At 29.6% G+C, this 21503-nt stretch overlaps 2 protein-coding genes across 2 annotated transcripts; both read right to left on the reverse strand.

Annotated features, from left to right (window-relative positions):
• Positions 1-2229: 2229 nt before the first annotated feature.
• LOC119683273 (solute carrier organic anion transporter family member 74D-like) lies at positions 2230-6016 on the reverse strand. The gene is made up of 7 exons (XM_038096914.1): positions 5808-6016; positions 5436-5665; positions 5042-5377; positions 3347-3812; positions 2941-3283; positions 2457-2887; positions 2230-2392 (listed from the first exon to the last, which is right to left on the reverse strand). Exons 1-7 carry the CDS (start codon positions 6014-6016, stop codon positions 2230-2232), a joined length of 2178 nt encoding a protein of 725 aa, XP_037952842.1.
• A 2450-nt stretch (positions 6017-8466) lies between these two features.
• LOC119681382 (solute carrier organic anion transporter family member 74D-like) lies at positions 8467-15020 on the reverse strand. Its single transcript, XM_038094559.1, has 9 exons — positions 14235-15020; positions 11706-11935; positions 11308-11640; positions 10106-10610; positions 9837-10043; positions 9627-9774; positions 9189-9365; positions 8809-9128; positions 8467-8748 (listed from the first exon to the last, which is right to left on the reverse strand). The coding sequence occupies exons 1-9, from the start codon at positions 14516-14518 to the stop codon at positions 8574-8576; spliced, it is 2379 nt and encodes a 792-aa protein (XP_037950487.1). The 5' UTR covers positions 14519-15020; the 3' UTR covers positions 8467-8573.
• Between the last annotated feature and the right edge of the window lie 6483 nt (positions 15021-21503).

A 21503-nucleotide genomic window follows, 5' to 3' on the forward strand; every position in this document is an offset into this window, starting at 1 on the left:
TTAATAAAATATAAAAGATAATAAAAACATTTATTTATTTATCAAAAAATATATGTAATGAATCATTAGCAGAACTTTACACAGCGCCTTCTATATGACAACAAGTGAAGCTTAGTTATTTTCATTTTAACCGCAAATATGAAATAATTTTCCAGTGATAACAAAACTGTGCCCAATACAGCAAGGACAATGTTTTGACCAAAGACTGTATCCACGGTTGCCACTTGAAAATTTTTCTCTGTACCAAAATTGGTTTAAAAAGGTACCATTTCTGTAAAAAAAGGTCCAAAATTTTTCTATTGTCTTTTTATAAGAAAATACAATTTATATAAAATGTCCAAAAAGTATAAAACAATACAATATCCACAATAAAGTTGGGTCGCCGAAAATGTACCATTTTTTGAACATGAGTACCAGAGTACCAAACGGAAAAAAAAGTACCAATTTTGGTACTAAAGTACCATAAGTGGCAACCGTGACTGTATCAATGAATAAGACCGTAATTAATTTGATATTTATAAGAACCTGTGGAACGTTAGACCGTTAGCACTTTCTGCACCACATAATCCGAACGAATCCCTGTAATGATACGGTCTTTGTTGCCATCCACAATACAGTAATTGTTCAATATACGGTCTTTACAATTGAAATAACTCCAATACATTTAAAACTGTAAAATATATAATCACCAATCGATTTAAGCATTTCTTACGAGTCTTAAACTGTGTCTGACTAAAGTGACATCCATTTGAACCAATAAAATGTTAAGATCCCAACAAAAAAAAAATTTAAAGTTCAAATCCATTGCAATCATTAGTGGCAAGAGGGAGTCACTATATTTGCTCCTCTTGCTATGTTTGAAACTTAAGAAGAACGTCATAAATTTTTATAATTCAAATATCATAACCAGCGTGAGCCAATTTCATTTCGTTAGTTTTTTGTGATATGCATTAAGAGTAGATTCCACATAAAGGAGCGTGAAGGACCGAGGATAGAAAGCCTATTCCAGAAGACAGGAATGGAAGTGAGAGAAATATTTATACGTCTTAACAAAAGTGAGCGTTTTTTTGCATCTAAGTAAATTTGTGTCTCTTCTTTTGTGTCATGATATTCACAATCATTTTGAAACTGCTTCTGCAGTGTATGTCAAACATTACTTGAGTGGTTCGTAACTAAGGTGACATAATGTCTCACTCTTTTCTCACAGTTTGAGAAACTGCCTATTTGTGTGGGTGTTCTAAGAATGTTAAACGGTAACTTTGGAATAAAGACCGTATGTTACAAAAATACCGTCTATGAGAGTATTAACATTTTCGCTAAGAAACTTGAATTTGCTTTAACATAGTCACTTTCTTGAACAATTTTTGAATATATTATATGGTAAGGTAATTATGCTTATATTAATTTAAATCTAATAATTATCATTCTTTTATGAAAAAAATAATATTTTTATATTATAATATAATAAAAGAAATTCTTTTATGAATATAGTAATTATCTTAATTAGTATATTCGACTATGAATAATAGGTACATTAAGTTTTTCAAGGTAATTGCAATGCAATGAAAAAGATAAATTATAAGTAAAAAATACATTATATATATTAAAGTTGGACAAAAAAGCAAAATCACTTAACGAAAAAACGCCCAATATTTTTTGCCCATTCCAAAATAAGTTTGATAAATGCAACAGGAGGAATCAGTTTAGCTATATTCGACTTTCTATCTGAGTGACTATCTATTTAAATGTCTACCCGTTAATATAAAGAACAATACTTCACTTTTTAAGGTATATTAATGAAACTTTATATGAAAAATTAACTTATTAAGTCCGACAAGAAGAATCAGTTAAGCTATATTCGATTTTCTGTCTAACTAAGTGGGCAATGTTTACATGTTAATATAAAGAACAATACTTCACTTTTTGAGGTATATTAATAAAACTTTATATGAAAACTTTAATAAATTAAAGCCAGTTATGCTGTATGTGAAATGATTAATTTCAGTTAAATAAATTGATTAATTTCAGTTAAAAAATAAATAAAAAGGCATAAGTGGAAAAAATCAAGTTACGAAATAATAAGTAATTGATTTAAAACATAATTGAGAGGCAAGCCAACCGGTTAAAGACTTCATTATACGACTAATGCCTTAGTAGTAGATCTTAAATTAAAACATTAAAATACTTATAATACATATACTATTCATATATTTATTTTTGCTTAATTACTTAGTTGTCGACATCAACATTTTTATGTGAAATATCATCCAACAAAATATCAGTTTGCTTCTCTTCGTCAAAAATTTTTAGGTCTTTAACAAGCAACCACACAACACAGTCCAATAACCCTCCAACTATAATAAAAGCAGCAGCTGTTAAATTTAAAGCATATCTTGGAAGAAGGATGAAAATTATAATAATTATAACTAATATATTGTTATAGTGGTCTCTCTCACCTTAATGTGGCAGCATCATATAACCAACAATTGCCTTTATTTGTGCAAGTCTTACCCCATACCAAGCACAAACTATCCATTAACCAACCAAAGAAAATAGGACTCGGTATAAAAGTGAGCAGTGAGATCAGCGTCATACCAAATCCCATAGCAGCGGTCTTATCCTCTACAGGTATGCAACGCATCGTAATCAATAAATTCGAAGCACGTCCTGTAGCACCAAAAAATTTCAAACTACACATGACCACCAAGAAAAAAACGAATTCTCTAAAACAGTCAACAGGACAAGCACCAGGAGTAGCGTTATAGGTATTATCTATGGGTGTCATATGGGAAGTCGAATTCAAGCTATTAAAATCCAAAACAAAATCAAATGAAATAGTTTTGTCATTCAAATTATTTGATGAAATCCAACTGCAGTTTTCATAAACCTGTAACTGACAATATTAAATGGATTGATATCAATTTCAAGAAAGGAACTCACTGTTTCACTATCCCCACGATTTCCTATTGTTCTGCAACCAGCGTGACAGGGCGAAATGTACGTTTTATTATTGCTACCACAAACTGGCGTATATGCCACATATTCACAGTTGCAGTTGTTATTGCAAAAGGTGCCATTATGACCATTATTCACTATCAAGGAGTTCTCAATATCCGCACAGCCTATAAAAGCATAACCGAGTATACCAGCTACTGTTACGAAATTCACGAAAACATTCCATGCTGCTAAGCGACGTGCACTGGGCTTAAATTTTGATATAACAAAACCGGAAGAGAGTATACCAAATCCTGTAAAAATCAAAGCCACGGTACCTGTAAAGAAACTGAAAGCGTGGTAAGGACTTAAGTATGAAATTTGTTAAGGTATTTAGGTACTTCCTTATTACCTTGACGCAGATGCAGTTTGTCTGTATTGTATTTCGATATATTTCGGTGTAAAGATCCAGTATGGCGTGTATCCGAAGAAGTAAAAAATTGATGAAAAATTATTATACATAAGCGTCTTATTTTGCAGTATACGTTTAAAGGTCTTCAACATATCTTGAAGAGAAGCAGTCTTTTCAGTTGAACCCTCTTCTTGACGTATTTGTGCCCCTCTGTGTTCTATCTGTACTAACTTTTTTTGTCGTTTGACAGGTTTCGGTAAGGATTTAGGAAATAATGATAGCAATGTACCAGGTATAAAAACTAAAACAGCAAGCACTAACCAACCAATCCACCATGCTCCTAACCAACGAGGATCTTCGTTATTGATAGTTGGTTGTAGTTTTGGAGTGATATAAATTTGTAGACAATAGGAAGCTAAGGTGTAACCAACCGATGGTCCCAACATATGGAGAAAGTACGATAAACCTGAAATAAATGTCATGAGTAAAATTCTTTTTAAAGATCTGTCAGTTATTCTGAGATATGGAAATATTCTTGCCTCTACCGTTTAAGGTTGTTATAATTAAAATAAACTCACTTATTTAAAACCACTTTTTATGATCTCTCATGATGGTTTATTAATTTTAGTACAGTATTTTCTTATTTTAGGGTTTCCTCTATTAGAAATTGCGTTTTTAAAAAGATTTAATACCAAATTAATGATAGAATTTTGGCAACAAAATGGCAGACAAATTTCCAAAAAAACTAAAAAACAGCGACGTACTTGTAACCGTTATGTGGATGCGGGAAAGGTGATTTCTTCTTACTTATTCAGAAAGAAGAATCGAAACAGAGAATACTATGTTAGCAAATCTATCAATCGACAATAATTAGAGGGACTTTCAACTTATTAAGATTTATGGATTGTATGTTATTAAACACAAGCAAATGAAGACTTACTATAGAAACCTCAACGCCACATTGATGGTTGACATATAATCCAACTGAACTTGCTTGCTCTAATGGATCTGTCTGGTTTTGTAGAAAACAAAGTAAGAACCAAAGACCGTATTCTGTTTGTCTCTCATATATAGCTCGAAAATAGAATATCAACCAGAAGTTGGAACCCTGGTCCATTGAGTTGAGTAGCATGATTCAGTTCTTACAAGATTATCTACAGACTTAATGCAAATAATTTCAGTATGACTAGGCACACAACATAACACCACTCTGTGCCACTGATGAAAAAAAAATGAATGAAATACCTAGGTTGTCGTCTTATGTCGATTTTTTTTTTGTTTTTTATAAGTGAGGAAGTGGAATGCTACATGCACCGTCAAATCGACCGTCACCGAAATGGTGTGTCTGACTCCTACTGTGTAGTATACGAACTAAAACACTCCCTTTTCTTCTTCGGAATTTCGCTTACCGGAACGTGTTTTCCATTTACTTCGGAAAATTTATATTGGATAAGAAATAACACTTGATAAAATTCGATACTATAAAAGTTCGATACTATAAATTATTGAGCAAAAGAGATTTGGTTATATACACTAAAACTACGAAAGGTGTGCAAAAAATCTCTGAGGTCGCAAATCTTAATAATAAGGTGATGATAATAATAAATAAATATAATAAATAAATATATAATAGTAACTTCAGTCACAAACTAAATAAAATATAAACAAAGTATTTCAGTATAATCTCTTACTTACTCCATAACGCTGGTGTCTTCGATTTATCTAAGTTGTAATCCATATAAGACACACCTAAGGTATAATACAAAGCGCACCCAATACCTGACACAAATTGTGCCAGAAATAATACAATTTGTGGGGATATATTCCCAGATTCAGCCGAAATACACTCACTACTATTCCTTTCAGATTTACATAAAATTTTTGATGCTTCCAGTGTTTTCAGTTCGATAGAAATATTTTCATTTGGGAAAGCACCGAACTCAGTAGTTAATGCCAGTGCCTCTTCACCCGGACCATATAGTAAATGCAGTGTTGCATTAAGTAAACAAAATGTAACCATTGTTAGAATGCCTTAAAGTTATAAAAGTATATAGCAAAACATTAAAGCATAATCTGCCACAATAGTTACCTATACCAATCCATCTAGGACGATGTCTTCTGCCAGCGAAGTAACCTAAGAGCGCAGCGCCAAATAACTGACTGGTGTCATTGCCTACCGAAATGATTCCAGTATTTTTAGTGGGTATTTTAAAGCGTTTCTCGATTGTTGTGATTGTTGCATTGAAATAAGCATAAGACATAGAGAATACACAGCCCACCAAACCGTAAAGTATGACATATGAAGTTTGATTTGCAAATCTAATATTGAAATGTAATAGATAGTGGTTATAATAAGTAGAGAGAACATTTACTCTTTCTTTCTTAAAATTATTAAAAGATATTTACATTATTATTATGTATATAATTTATGTATTATGTGTACATGTATTATGTGTCTCACCTTTGTAATAGTTCACCTCTTAAGCACCAGTAACCACAGGTAGTTTCTTTAACTTCTAGAGTACTCTTCTCGACATTTTGATGATCAAGTGATTTTTCTCTAATTATCAGTGAATTTCTTTTGACATTGTGTCCCTTAAGTAATTCAATTTCCTCCTCAATTTCGCCTTGATTACTCTTGCTATTGTTCTCTGGGTCTTCTCTTTCCATTATATATAAAATATATGTATTACCTTGCCTTTCTATATATATATTTTCCCAATAAATAGTTAAAAGTAGTTAAAAGAAATATTTTTTCTGTAATACTCCGAATGTAATCAATTCACTTAACCGGTATTTACATCTTTGATCTTGTTTATATCTGAAAGATACGAATATTATGAATTTCGTACTTTTATGAATGTAATGTACCCACTTCTGTGATTGTTTGCGATAACAGAGATCTAAAAATCTTTCTTATCTCAAAAGTAAAATAGCCTCTTCAGTTAAACACAAATTAAAACGAAAATAAAATTTTATCTTTAACTTTTATTTACAGTTCATGCTAATAATATTTTTATTATTTAATTAAAATTTTAGTCTTTATTTACTGAGCTAGTAATTTTTTTCATAATTCTTGGAAGAATTTATATAGTAAAACATCATTAAAAAACAAAATTTAATTTTAATTTCATTATGAAAAATTTTTGTATTGTAAATTAAATTCAAATTATTTTTTGTAATCTGTCTAATGTGTCTAATATACACACTAAAACAAGCTGTTTTAGGCTAGGGACTCTGTCTAAAATATTTATCTAATATCTTCAATCAGAGCACTACAGGAATTATTTGTTCCCTAGTACGGTTCCCTAGTACAGCAGAGAGCATTTTATTAGTTAACAATACTTAAAGTCAGTTAACTTACTCACTTAATTGATTGACACTCGTCTTCAGGTATCTGCCTAAGGCGAGATTCTTTTCCAGACATCTCTGCTGAGTGTGCATACGTCAAGTATGATTCGTGCATAACTAAGATTAATTTGATAAGCTTTTAAAATAGTTTCTACCAGAGATATAGTAGATAGAGACATGAAGGTCTACAGTTTAACGTGATTACCTGCCGTGTAGGCTTAACATCACGATGTTCTTCACACACGCATCGATACAGTATCGGTACATCGATACAAGCGGTGATGAGCGTCCCAACTTCAAGGTACCAGTGGAAATTATGTGCTTGGATATAACTTTCCCCTTGGTAAAGAGACTTTAGATATAGTCTTCCTTTGTATATTTTTCATCTGCTTGCCATATCCAACATATAGAATCACAGGAATGATAAACGGTATAATAAGCTTAGTCCGCCGAAAGAAAACTCCACATCTGAAATGACTACTGAGCCAATAGTAGCACTTATGGCAATGACAATTTTTTATCTTAACTCTAGGTGTTATTATTAGTTTTAGAGGTGCCCATATAGATGACTCATTGATTGTTTCGAAAAAATAGTTTGCAACAAAGAAGTTCCTCGTCCGAGTTCTTAGTGTATAGCTGAAATACACTTTTTATACTCTCTTTAACTTTCAAGTCTATCTTTATAGAGTTCTATATGAAAGTAGAGATAATATCACGCTGGCGTACTTATGTCGTTGTTATCTCTGTTAGCAAAGAGCTGGATACATTTGTAAAATATAAGTACTCAATTGGCCGCAAATTGAAAAGTTCGCAGGATAGATAATCTTACCTGTAGACTCGCATGGTATTAAAAGGTTTGAACAGATTTATCTAGACTTTACCGATGTAGGGATATGAATCAACTTCTCATTGCATAGGTATACTAATTTTGCAGAGATATTGAACTCAGATATGGTGCTATTGTTAAGAATTCTACTTTAAAACATTAAAACAAAATATCGGATATCGATATTAGGTTTTATAGAATTTATCGTTGTATAAACATCTGAATATTGGTGAAGGAACACGGTTGTTGTTGTAATCTGCGGAGATGTGTTGGTATAGTCGCTTTTGCAAATGGAGAACGGCACTTGGTCGTTCAAAAAGTGAAAGGAAGTGAAGTGAGATAGAGAAAAAGCGAATCTTTATTCCTGATTTCTTGTGAGAATAAACATAATGTAGAAAGCTTGATGTTTCCTTCTATGTATGTGTGAATGCATGTAGAAATGTATGTTAATTCTTGAATAACAAGACTTGTATTAAACAATAAGATCACGATTTTCTTGTAGTAACTATATTATTTGAAATCCTTTTTTACATATTTAATATTATTTTCATTTGATCCATCTTCTTTTGAAATTTTTGATATGCACACACCTATTTCAGTTCTATATTTATTTGGTTAATTTCATATATTTTTCTTAGTTGTACCTAATTTGACTAATGATTAATTGATTTTATTAACAAATAATTTAAATTTATTAGTTTATTAACTTATTAACTACAAAAAGTTTATTTCTTCTTAATGATTTTGATCACCACACAACTAATATTTGTTCAATATATAATGAAACTTTTGAATTTGTAATTAGATCTATATTATCTTTATTTCATTTATTAATTTACTTTAAATTAATACATTATAAACATTTATTTAATCCAACAAATTATTATTTATTTTCTCATTAGTTTTTATATTGATCACACATAATGTAAACACATTTTTTTACAATTCTCACACATACACAAAAACACATTCAAACAAATACACACAAACGTACAATAAAATACATATATAAGGAATCTACTTAATATAATTTATAGAAGTATTATTAAATTAAACTTCTGTTTTCTTTTCTGAATTCAATTCTTCTTCATGCTGAACAATTTCCATTTCGACATCCTTGACTTCTTCATCAAAAATCTTCAAGTCCTTAACATAATACCAGACACCACAATCGAACAATGCACCTATAGTAATGAATATGGCGGCAGTTATATTGAGTGTATATCTAAAATACAAACATATATATTTATTATAAAATTTAAGTTACAGTTGTGATAAAAGATACCTTAGTGATTGCGGATCATACAACCAACAGTTGCCATTATTTGTACATGTTTTACCCCAAACCAAACACAGGCGATCCAGCACCCAACCGAAGAATATTGGACTTGGTATAAAAGCCAACATAGACATCATCATCATACCAAAGCCCATAGCAGCTGTTTTATCTTTTTCAGGCACACAACGTACAGAGACAAGGAAATTGGACGCTCTACCTGTTGCTCCAATAAATTTCAGACAACACATCACTGACAAAAATAATACAAACTGAGTGAAACAGTTTACGGGACAAGAACCGGGTATCGCCTGACCAGCTGTTAGAAACTATAAAAAAATGGGTGCTGATTACGTTTTGAATAGTGGAAAATTATTTGAAATACTTACATCTAAATATGAAGACGAAGGATTAGGTTGTGTTAGCGAAGAACTTTGTGTTGAGCTCTCCAACCAACTTGTTTCATTTTGCGCTAATGTTAGTTCCGAAATGGTCAGGAGATCGAATATAGGTTTAGCACTACTATTTTTACTACCAGTTGGTATGCAGGAGCAGTCGTAGAAAATCTGTGAAGAGATGATATTTAATTAAAATGTTTAATATGTAATATTTCTGTGATATATGGGTTCAACGTTTAATATAACATAAATAAATAATTATTAATTATGAGGTAAATAGTTTTAGTGTTTTTGCTATCTTTTCTGTACTGCCGAATTATTATTATAACACATAATATATTAGAAACGAATAGATATTCAATTCAACACATATAGAGTAACTCGTCAGATACTGCTCTAAAGCAGTAAATAATCTATCAACACACTAACCTTTTTCCCTTTGTTTCCAATATGTACTTTCTTACAGCCCGCATGACAGGGTGATATATAGGTCATATTGTTCTCTCCACAAACTGGCGAATAACGCACATAATCACAGTGACATGCTGAGTTACATGTTGGACCACTATCGAGACCACTAAATTTTTATAAAAAAATAGTTTATCTAAACTTCCTTTTAATATGTAACAAAACACTTACCCATTATTATTGTTAACTACTATAGACTGTTCATTGCCGGGACATCCAATCATAGAATAACATAAAATACCAGCAACTGTTAGAAAACCCACTATAACATTCCAAGCTGCCATGTAGCGTGCACGTGGCTTATATCTGGATATAACAAAACCAGATAAAAGTACACCAACAGCAGAGAAAGCAAGTCCCACCGTACCAGTTACCATACTGAATACAAAAAAAAAAGTTTTCAATAAATAAAATTTATCTGTCACAAGACTGGAACTCACCTTGAAGTAGCTGCCGATTGTCTATATTGTATTTCAATATATTTCGGTGAGAATATCCAATAGGGTGTATAACCAAATAAGTAAAATACGGAAGAGAAATTATTATACATAAGAGTTTTATTGGTAAGCAAACGTTTGAAAGTCCTCATCATATCACCCAAAGAAGCTTTTGGTTCGATAACCACCTTTTCATCGAGATTTGTTGTTAGAATGGATCCATCTACTTCTTTCTCTTTAGTGGATGCACGCTTTTTTCGACGATCTTCTTCTACCATGCGACGTGCCACCGCTCTAGGCAAGTCCTTTGGAAACATGGATAGAAATATACCAGATATAAATAGCATACCACCAAGTATTAACCAACCCAACCACCAAGCGCCCAGCCAACGTGGATCTTTATCATTTATGAGTGGCTTAAATTGTGGTGCTATGAAGATACGTAAACATATTGAAGCTAGAGCATAACCGACAGCTGGACCCAACATACGCAAGAAATATGAGAGACCTATAATGAATAAAAATTGGAAACAGGTTTAAAAGAAGTAAAAGATTATTATGTATCAATGTTAAATAATATGGAATTGGTTGTTAAAATTTGTTAAGAAAAGAGTATTATAGGTTATCTTAGTCGTCACATAGTGATAGCTCCCAATTATTTTCTTTCATAATTTCACTTTCATCTTTTATTATCTTTTATCTACGTTTTGTTGTATATTAAATATTAATATTACAAAACAAAAATCGTAACAATAAAATATGTTTTTGTTATTAAGGAAATATTTTGTATTATGAATTTTATTTAAAATCATAATCTCATGAAGTATAAACAGATAAAGATAACTGAAATGACAATCAATATTCAAGTAATGAATGCTTCCGTCAGCAGCTTGTTTGCATCTAGCAAGTTAGTTTACCAATAAAATATAGATAACGTTTTTTATCTATACAAACTTCAGATAAATTGTCTGCCTGTCTGTAACTACTGGGGAAATTTTTATTAAACTTGTGGTATCTAAAAACAACATTAATCCTCTGCTATTGCCACAATAACTTTTAATCTACGTAAAATGAAATAAACACATTGGACCACTATTTTAGGTAAAACAGTTTACCAGCCAATAAAGTTTAATTCCCTTACATTCTTTCTTAATTTATATATCATAAAACGTGTCTCTTCATAAACTGATGACGCATTTACTCACTTAACAATGCAGGGGTTTTCGATTTTTTCGTATTATCATCCATATAAGATACACCCAGCGTGTAATATAATGAACCACCAATCCCAGATATGAATTGTGCCACGAATAACACAACTTGAGGTGCAAAGTTGCCATCACCCATTTCACATTCTGCACTGCCACCTGTGAGTTTACATAGCGATTTTGTACGTTGTTTTTCCAGTACTTCCATTGTCGTATTCTCATCGGGCACAGCACCGAATTCAGCTGTTAGCGCCAGAGCATCCTGACCGGGACCATAAAGAAAATGCGGTGCAGCAGTTAAAACACAGAATATCACAATTGTCAGCAAACCTAAGAATATATCAATGATATTATTATTATTTATAGATTTTTAAAGAAGTTATATATCTACTTACCAAAACCTATCCAACGTGGTCGGTGGCCTTTGCCCGCATAATAACTCAACACAGCTGATACTAACATCTGACTGATATCATTTCCGACCGATATTATACCTGTATTTTTGGATGGAATTTTGAAACGTTTTTCGATTGTCGTAATCGTGCCATTGAAATAGGCGTACGTCATAGCAAAAACACAACCTACGAGACCGTAAAGGACCACATAAGCCGTTTGATTGGCGAATCTGTAATTATAAAAAACATCATATTTCTGTTATAAAGACTAGAAGTGTTAAATACAAAAACAATATATACATAATATATTAAAATGTTATTTGTAATAGTAAGTGGTTACCGTAAAAACTATTTCTTACTAAACGCATTTATTTACCTAATATAATTATTAGATATAATCGAATAGGATGGTAAGCATATTTATCAAACAAATATTATGGATGTAAGCATTCGCATTATGATGAGGCTTTCTAATCTCATCAGCTCCGATTTGACTAAAATTGATCTCTTAAGTTTCTCTAATAAAATAAAAAGGCTCACAGCTCTGAAAAAAATCAGGATCCCAAGAATTTATAATTCACACTAACCTTTTAGTGGCGATATCTCATGGTTGTTTTATTCACATTTTTAAGACGCTTTATGTAAAAATTTGCGACAATTTCAGAAATTTGAAAAAAATTTTGTTTTCATTTTCATTCAAACACTCAAGCAACTCCTCTGACCACAAGTATAACCAAATTAACCATGCGGTAAGTAATATATAGTGTCGCCAATAAAAGTATAAAGTCTTTGTTTTTTTTTTGTAATATTGAATGGGCCAATTCAATGGAACCATGATACTAATTAGTTTGATATTATTATATCAAAATCATTCAATACCAACGTTGCAGTCACAATATGTATATATACCATATCAGATACTTAAATTATAAAATTAATCATCTTAGTGCTATATTTCATCACTAAAATGAACTTCAGTTTTTACGGGCTGCTTTAGTCCATTTTGCTAAGAAAGCTGAATGCAATTATACAAAGTAAGCATTTTTCTCGAGGGATATTTTGTTAAAATGAGCAAATATTCCATATTCAAGAGATTAATATAGATTCAACGGAACCTTCTGTGGGATTAACAATTATCAATAAAGTAAATAATAATATATTAGTAAATAAATTATTTATAACATAAATTTATTTTTGTGAAGGGTCCTAAATCTCAAATGAAATCAAATGAATCTCAAATGAAGTTCTTATGAGTTAAATATTTCTATATTTCTATATAAGACTTAAATAATAAATAAAAGTAATTATAATGGAATAAACTAAATAAAATGATATAAAATAAAGAAAAATAATATAATGTAAGACAAAATAAATTAGAATAAAATAATATGAAATAAAATGATTGAATAAGAAAAAGAAAAAAATACAATAAACCAAATAAAATATGAAAGAATAATATTAAATAAAATATAATAGAATGAAGTAAAACATCATAAAATAAAATAAAAAATTATATATAACAATTTAAAATAAAACTTTTGTTGCAATAATTGGAGCACAAAAAAAAATTAAATAACATAAAATAAAATACTTTAAAATAAAATAAAATTAAAAGAAATATATTGGAATAAAATAAATCAGAATAAAAAAAGTTAGTAACAATTAAATAATATAAGAAACAAAAGAAAATAAAATAAAATTGAATAATATATAAAACAAAACAAAATAAAATAAAAACAAAATAAAATAAAATAAAATAAATTAAGATAAAATAAAATAAACTAAAATAAAATACAAAGAAAGCGTAGCTTTACAGCAACACGAGTACTTTATTCATAAAATAAAATAAAATAAAATAAAATAAAATAAAATAAAATAAAATAAAATAAAATAAAATAAAATAAAATAAAATAAAATAAAATAATGTAAAATAAAATTAAATAAAATTTAATCAAATAGAATAAAACAAAACAAAATAAATTTAAATAAAATCAAACAAAATAAAATGAAGTAAAAAAAAATCAAATGAAATATATAAAATAAATTTTATGAAATAAAAAAAAATTAAATAAAATAAAATAATAAAAAAAAATAAAATAATACAAAATATAAGTTTTCGAGCAAAAATTATAACTCAAAGAATAATTTATGAAATATAAAAAAAAATTTAAAATTAAAACAAATAAATATGAAAACATTCATGTAAAACAACACAAATATAATTTAATTCTGTAAATAAGAATTAAATAATATTGTTATCTAAATTTTTATATATATGCAAAAAATTTTACATTCAATAATGAAATAAATTTTGAAATTCCAACCTCTTAATTCTACTCAACATAAAATTTTTAACAGATATTGGCAGATATATATATATGTAAAGATATACATATTTTTAAAAAGTTAGTGATACATTTACTTTTTTATATAAATAAAAAGATCTTAAAAAAAGAGATCTATAAAAAATACAAGTTTTAATACAATTTTTGAAGTAATTTCTTTTAGACAATACCAAGAATAACGAACCTTTGAAAAAATGTTCCTTTAAAAATCCAAAAACCACATGTCATATCCTCCGTCAATGGCATATCTCGTAATAATTTGTTAATATCTTCGGTCATTGAGCGATCCTGCTCAGTTTTTTCGCCATTTTTTAAACCATTCAAAATGGTATTTGTCTTCACTGTACCATTGTCCAGTAATTTTGTCTGAGCATCTTCAAGATCTTCCTCATTATCATTTTCCTCTCTATCTTTATTGTCCTTTTGGACATTATTCATGACTACTGGTGAGTCCTGCGTATCAGCCATATTTCAGGTAGTGTATTATGAATGCTTTTATATTTTTAATTATTTATCTCTTATGTTTTTTGTTATTTAATTAAATTAATTTCACACTTAATAACATTTGTTTTCTCTATTATTTAATTTGCAGATTTCAAAGTATTCAGCACTTCGCTTTCACGAAATAAACAATATATTGTTCAGGAGTGTTCTGTGCGTGTATTTTGTTCACGCTACATCGCACAAATGACACTTTCCGCCAACGAACGTTGATCTTAACTAATTTTTAGCCCAAAGATTAAAATCTGCATGTCACTTGCAAAAATAGTCTCATATCAAGTGTGCGTCCATTCATTCATTTGCCAAACTGTCATTTATCTATCTCGCTTCGAGATATAACTACTAAGTAATATAACAAAATATAAAATTAATTATCGCAAACGGGTTATCTCGTCTCATTTGGTTAATCTTTTGAATTATTGTTTAAAAGCACTCGAGCATCTTCGACTTACTATAATAATTGTAGCATTTTACTTATTATTTTATTTTAAATCTTAACAACTCAAACACTTATGATTTATTTACAGAAGTAAAGGCAATAGAAATACGAAAACTGAACGCCCAAGACAATAGAAACAACAACTGAACAACTAAACAACTGATAGAGCCTGCATGAATTCGCGGGTATCTTTATATCTCTATAAATGTATCTACAAATATACTACATACACACGGTATACTCGTACTTCATAAATTATTATTTTGCTGGCGCTTCATATGCTCGCCATGTTTACTAAGTGAATGATAAGCCTTTTATCAATTGAGTTGTTTGAACATTGAAGAAACTGTGGGCATTCAGCGGATTTCATCGGATTTCATCGGATTTCAGCAATATTCGGAATAATACAATTTGAGCGCAGTTGAGCGTGCAAGCAACAAACAATTTTCAAACTACATTTCATTGACAAATTGCATTAGAGATATTAACTCTCATTGGTAGTATATGCGGCCTTGTAACTATAAATCAATCCAGAGAGTTTTTAAATACGGATTAACGGATTAAATTTGGCAAGCTAAAAGTAATAATAGATTATATTGAACTAAAAGATGTGTTAATATAGATATGGATACACATCAATTAAGAAGTTCTCGTGGTTATGGTATTCTGTTCAATTTTCTGGGATAATGAACTTTCTTCCACTTATATATACATAGATCTGTGTACCACATCGACCAACGAGTTGCTTGGAATTTATTCAAAAAATAAAGAAAAAACGCTCAATATTGTACATCGATATTATCTCCTACAAAGTACTATCCATTGACTGTAACACGCTAATACCAATAGTTGATCCAATCCTCGAAATATTTTTAATAAAAGGATTTTTGTGTACCATTAAAACTGGCAGGCAACCTTAAGCTAAATGAGCTGCTTGCGTTAACAAGAGATGTAGTTATACGAACGGAAGTCACTTCAGCTTTAACTCAATAACGTTATCCAAGAATAGAAGAACAAAAAAGGACCCAAGATTTAAGTTACTTCTTTTAGTCTCGAGGCTTAAGCAAACTTTTTATATTGCTTATATTAAGAAAACGCCAACTAGCATTATGTCATTATAGTACTGATTCCACAGATAACACCAGTCAATTTGATGTCTTTTATAATAGAATATAATAACTTCTCTCACGTATTTCATTATTGTGACAGAACCTTGTATAGCTATGTTTACCTTTTCTTCCATATAGCCTTTATTTCAACATTCAACTCTGCTTTGTTTTTCATACACCATACATACATTTTCACTTTCACCATTATTACTTCCTGTATATTTACCCACTTATTTTCAAATCTCGACTAATGTAGCTTTGGATCAAAAATATCTGTGTCCGGTGTTTTGAACATCCTCTTTGGAACATCTTTTCTTAAATTTTAGATATATCAAATAGTACCATTTGTACCAATTTTGTCAGTTGGCGGTAATAGCCGATGGGCAGATAACAATCCTTCTCTTAATATTAACATTTATTTTCCGTTTTAATACCACATTTTTCACAAGAACACTCCATAGATAAACTAGATCTAACCAGTAATGTTTATGTACAAGAGTTTAATAGATATTTTGTTCTTACTGACGAGCAATCTGACAAACTGTCAAGAAAATATCTACTTCTTCTGTTGTTGTTGTTGCAGATAAGGTATTTGAACGTGTCTCTTCATCCAAGCTACTACAACTCTTGCAATAAATGTTGAACGAAAAGCGAAATTTCTTTACGTAGTATCTTATACAATAACGTTCTGAGAGTATTGTAATTATTGTGACAGTATGGAATAGGCCCCTATTAATTGATTCTCCGGATCTCATTTTATTGTATGAAGACTAACTCGATTGGAATATTTTATATATTTTTAATACCTTTTACCTGTTATTAACTAGGTGTAGAAGATCAAAATGGGTTTCTATCTGAAGGGTCTAAAGCAAAACGTATACCTCTGGCCCTAGAAAGATGTTCATGAAAGCGCGTTAAATTATCTATATTTTCATTCCCTTTAATATTCCTATAACTGGGAATACATATGAAAGTGATGTTAGTGAGTATATTTATATCGTCGTTATTTAGTTGATCAGTTTGGAATATAGAAGTTCTTTAAATAATCGTCATACGAAATTTATTCCGCTCTCACAATGCACGTACCTAATTTTATTTATTTTTCTTTATCAATATCAATTTACATGTATCTTGTATTTTTCTTTGTTGCTTCAATATGATCTTCACATCTTCCTTTTTCATTTCCATCAGTACCTACTTACTACCCTAGGTAGTGCCCCATTTGTTGAAGAAGTACATTTGGTTCGACATTTTCCAACAGGGGTTATGAATGCCAAAACCCAACCACAGGATCACATATAAAATCTTCTGTTTATACAAAGCTTAACTATTCCATTTTAAGCCACAGAAAATCTTCTCAAAATTTTGAAGTATATAGTAAAGTTTTTTAATTGGTTTCCTTTTTTGGACTTCTGTTGTTATTATAATAATCGTTCAGATATTTCACCCAACTGTCTTTGTTCTTATCAGAACCGTTTATATTCCAACTATCTGATTCTTATTTTGTTAAGTCATGTTAATATTAAAACATAGTTTATTATGAACGTGAACACTAAATGCATTAGTGGAAGAAAGACAATTTTTGATACTAAAATAAGATTCAGTAAACTTCATACAGTAGACTTCGAAAATCCAAACTGATTGAAGCAAATACAAACCACACAGCATTTAATATAGAGACAAGAGAGATACAGAGAGATTGCCTATCACCAATTAAATGCATATCTGTGCTACGTGTAAACAATAACTCAACTCTAAATGTATCTCAGCAGATATTTTTATTAACAAAATATTTATTATTTATTGATTTAATTTTATTAATTTTTATTTCATCGTTTCGCTTTATGTGCACACACGTCTCTCGTTATCTAAAACTCACTATGATTTACTTAGTCTATTTACTTAGACCTCAGCATAGAATGATTTCGTAGATTTGGTGGGTGTGTATTTCACTTCAAAGCTATTGAGATTTTTATCTTTGGTTTGTTTTGTTTGAATTTTATTCTGAATTATATTTATTTTTATATTAGATTGTATATTTACACAACACCTCAAAAATTTGCTTAATCTCAGTGCTTAACACTTGATAAGGATATCAGCACCACTAATTTTTCAAACAAGCACCAACAACAATTTAAATAATTTTTTTATTTATTTTTGTTTATTTAGTGACAATTTTAATAATTTTAATTTTATTTTTAAATAATTTAATTTCACTTTTTTTCATTTTGTAATAAATTATGTTTATACTTGTTGTGAAATATTTTTTTTTGTTATAAATGTTTTTTTTTTAACATAAGTAATATGTAATTAATTATTTTAATTATTTAATTTTTGTTAAGGAGTACTTAATATAATCTCTTATTTTATAATCTTCATTTCAATCAGTCACTTTCACTTTAATATTTTTTCACTGCTCTATAAAACCACCTTCGAAATCCTTTCTAACACATATATTCTTCCGTTTCTTTTAAAAGTGAATTAATTTTGTGATCTTCAATTCGTCTGAAAAGCAATTCAAGACAGTCTGATTAAACAATCCGTTTCGTAGTAATTGTGGAATGACGAATTTTGATTAGGAATTATTTCTGGACCAATAAAAATTTATATAAATTACTTACAGTCTGTGAGCTTTCACGTGTAATTTCAGTGAAATTTATCTCACCATCCTCGTGCATTCTAGTATTCTAGCTACTAATTGATCATTACGAGTATCTCTAGATTTTTTTCCATTTCGTGCTTTAATTGTAATAATTTTTTTTATTTTACAATGTTTTCTTTTTATTTTTTATTTAAATAAAGCTTTCTCCGTACATTTAAATTATGGGCTTTACACTTATATCTCTGGGCTTATTGATGTTTCCGGTATGAATATCTCAAAGTTGAGTTATGAATTTTCATTTTTATTTTTTTAGATTTTTAAGATATTTTAAATGCTAAATTCGCTTGATAGTAATAATTACTTTGGGGTAGTTAATGTTTTATTAGTCTTAGTATTTTTATAAAAAAAAAATTCTAAATTGTTTGTTAGACACGTTTATATTTTTATGAGTTAATTTTATTTGATTAAATATATTTTATACATGAAGTATATTCCTTTGCAAACGTAAACATTGATACACGTAATCGCTAGATTATATGAACACTCTTTCTTCACATAACACATCCCAAAATATGAACAAATTCAGTAATCAAGTTTTTCGAATAATGGATGTATTATTAAATAAAATAACCAGTTGTTACCATAAATAATTGTTGTGGTTTCAACGAAAACTTGAACCGTGAGTTACCATCACTCGATATCATATAGACTTTGAAGATACAATTTTAAACCATTAAAACAAAAACACATTGTATTATATTATATATCTATCATATGGTCGTATTAGAAAAACTAGTTGTTATGGAAAAAGTGCATAGTTCACAACTAGCCTGGGTTCGGAGGTGCTGTTATCAATTGACTAGATGTCATGCGAAGAAGAGTTGCAGTAAGTAAGGAAGTAAGAGACTCTATTCTGATTAGACTTTAACAAGACTTTTATATTTGAATGGAAATACGAATTTTATTCAAAAAGAAATATATACATTAAGACTGAAAAGTTTTCGGAAATTCTCATTTAAAATTCGCGCGCTGTATATTTTTCGATATTTTAAGTTTATGTAGTTTGGCAGCACTGTCCTTAATTACTATGCCAAAAATGAGCTCGATCTGTCAGACAGTTCGTTTACGGCAGCTGTTGAAACCAGTTCACCTCAGTAGTGCGTTGCGAAATGTCTTCGACGGTCGTACGACCGTCCTGGAAGGCTTTGTACCACTCATAAACTTGAGTTTTCGATAAAACTGATTCCCCATAAGCCTTTTGTAGCATTCGCAACGATTCTGCACACGAAATTTCGTTCGAAACACAAAATTTGATGCAAACTCTTTGTTCAATATTTTTTTCCATTGTTTTTTTCGCAACGCCCTACTGAGGTGAACTGGTTTCAACAGCTGCCGTAAACGAACTGTCTGACAGATCGCGCTCATTTTTGGCATAGTAATTAAGGACAGTGCTGCCAAACTACATAAACTTAAAATATCGAAAAATATACAGCGCGCGAATTTTAAATGAGAATTTCCGAAAACTTTTCGGTCTTAATGTATATTTTAGGAAAGAAGTAAGTGTGTGTGTGTAGGCTGAATCAAAAGTGAAGTACATGCGGGATTATGCATGATAAGTAATATTTTCGATAAGTAACCTAAGCTCAACTTAGATATTCCCTACTGAAATAATTCATCGACTGAGAAGCAAGTTGTGATAAAAAAGAAATCACAAAAAGTAACTGTATAGGTACGAATAACTGATAGCTACTACTAATATTCGATTTTAATAATATTTTTCAGATACAATAATAGTCGATGTATTTAATACAGTCCCGTTTCTTCTAATTGAGCAGCATAGTAGACTCTTGACTAAGCAAATATTTGAAATAAGAAACTGATTCTTCTTTCATCCTTCAAAATTGAATTCTGGATATATATATAATATCCTAGATTTCGGAAACATGACCTATATCCTTAAAAATAAAGTTATTTGATGCAATCATATCTTAACTCTGTTTTGCTTTCTGCAAAACTGTGGCATATCAATAAAACTATTTTGTATATAATGATCACAAAATATTTGTATATAATTAGTTCTTGAACAAAACTTTAATTGATTTCTTAATTTCAATATGAAGATCGTAACCAAAACTACTTCACATTTTTTAATTTAAAGCTTTAGTAATTATTAACTTAGTAATTATAACAATTACTAATTAATATAGAAATTACAGTAATTATTTAAATAGATAAAAACAAGTTCTAATGTTTTTACTACAACTTTCAGTAATATCTCTCGGATTGGAAAATGATAACCTTTCACAGAAGTGAAAACGGAGTAAATATCACATATAGGATAGATCTTCACAAAAAAATTTGGAGATCTATTACAAAAGAAGCTCCATTACAACTATACTATATATAATACAAAATTCTGTTAGATTCATATAGTGCAGATAGATTATAACACGTATTTTAACAACATATATTAACTCTGGGATAACCCTCGATTAAAAGGCTTAAAAGGATACATAATCAAGTAAGTAGAGCTCACACTAAACTAATAATTAAAAGTTGATGGATGTATATTGTACAAGTTAGTTATACCATGGCTTTCAGAAATTAAATATGAAAACTTTTAACTACATATGTTAATATGGTAAAGCATGGAGTATATATTATATATCTTTTGTAGGAAAGTGCTTCCAAAAAAAAGGTTTGAGAGAAATTGTAACAATCCAAAGCTTCCACTCAACTTTATATGATACAAAATGGTGTTAGATCCAACGTGGATTTTAAAAGTGTTTATGGAAGTGAAAT

This window comes from Teleopsis dalmanni, chromosome 2 (assembly GCF_002237135.1).
Source record: "Teleopsis dalmanni isolate 2A chromosome 2, ASM223713v2, whole genome shotgun sequence".
NCBI lineage: Eukaryota > Metazoa > Arthropoda > Insecta > Diptera > Diopsidae > Teleopsis > Teleopsis dalmanni.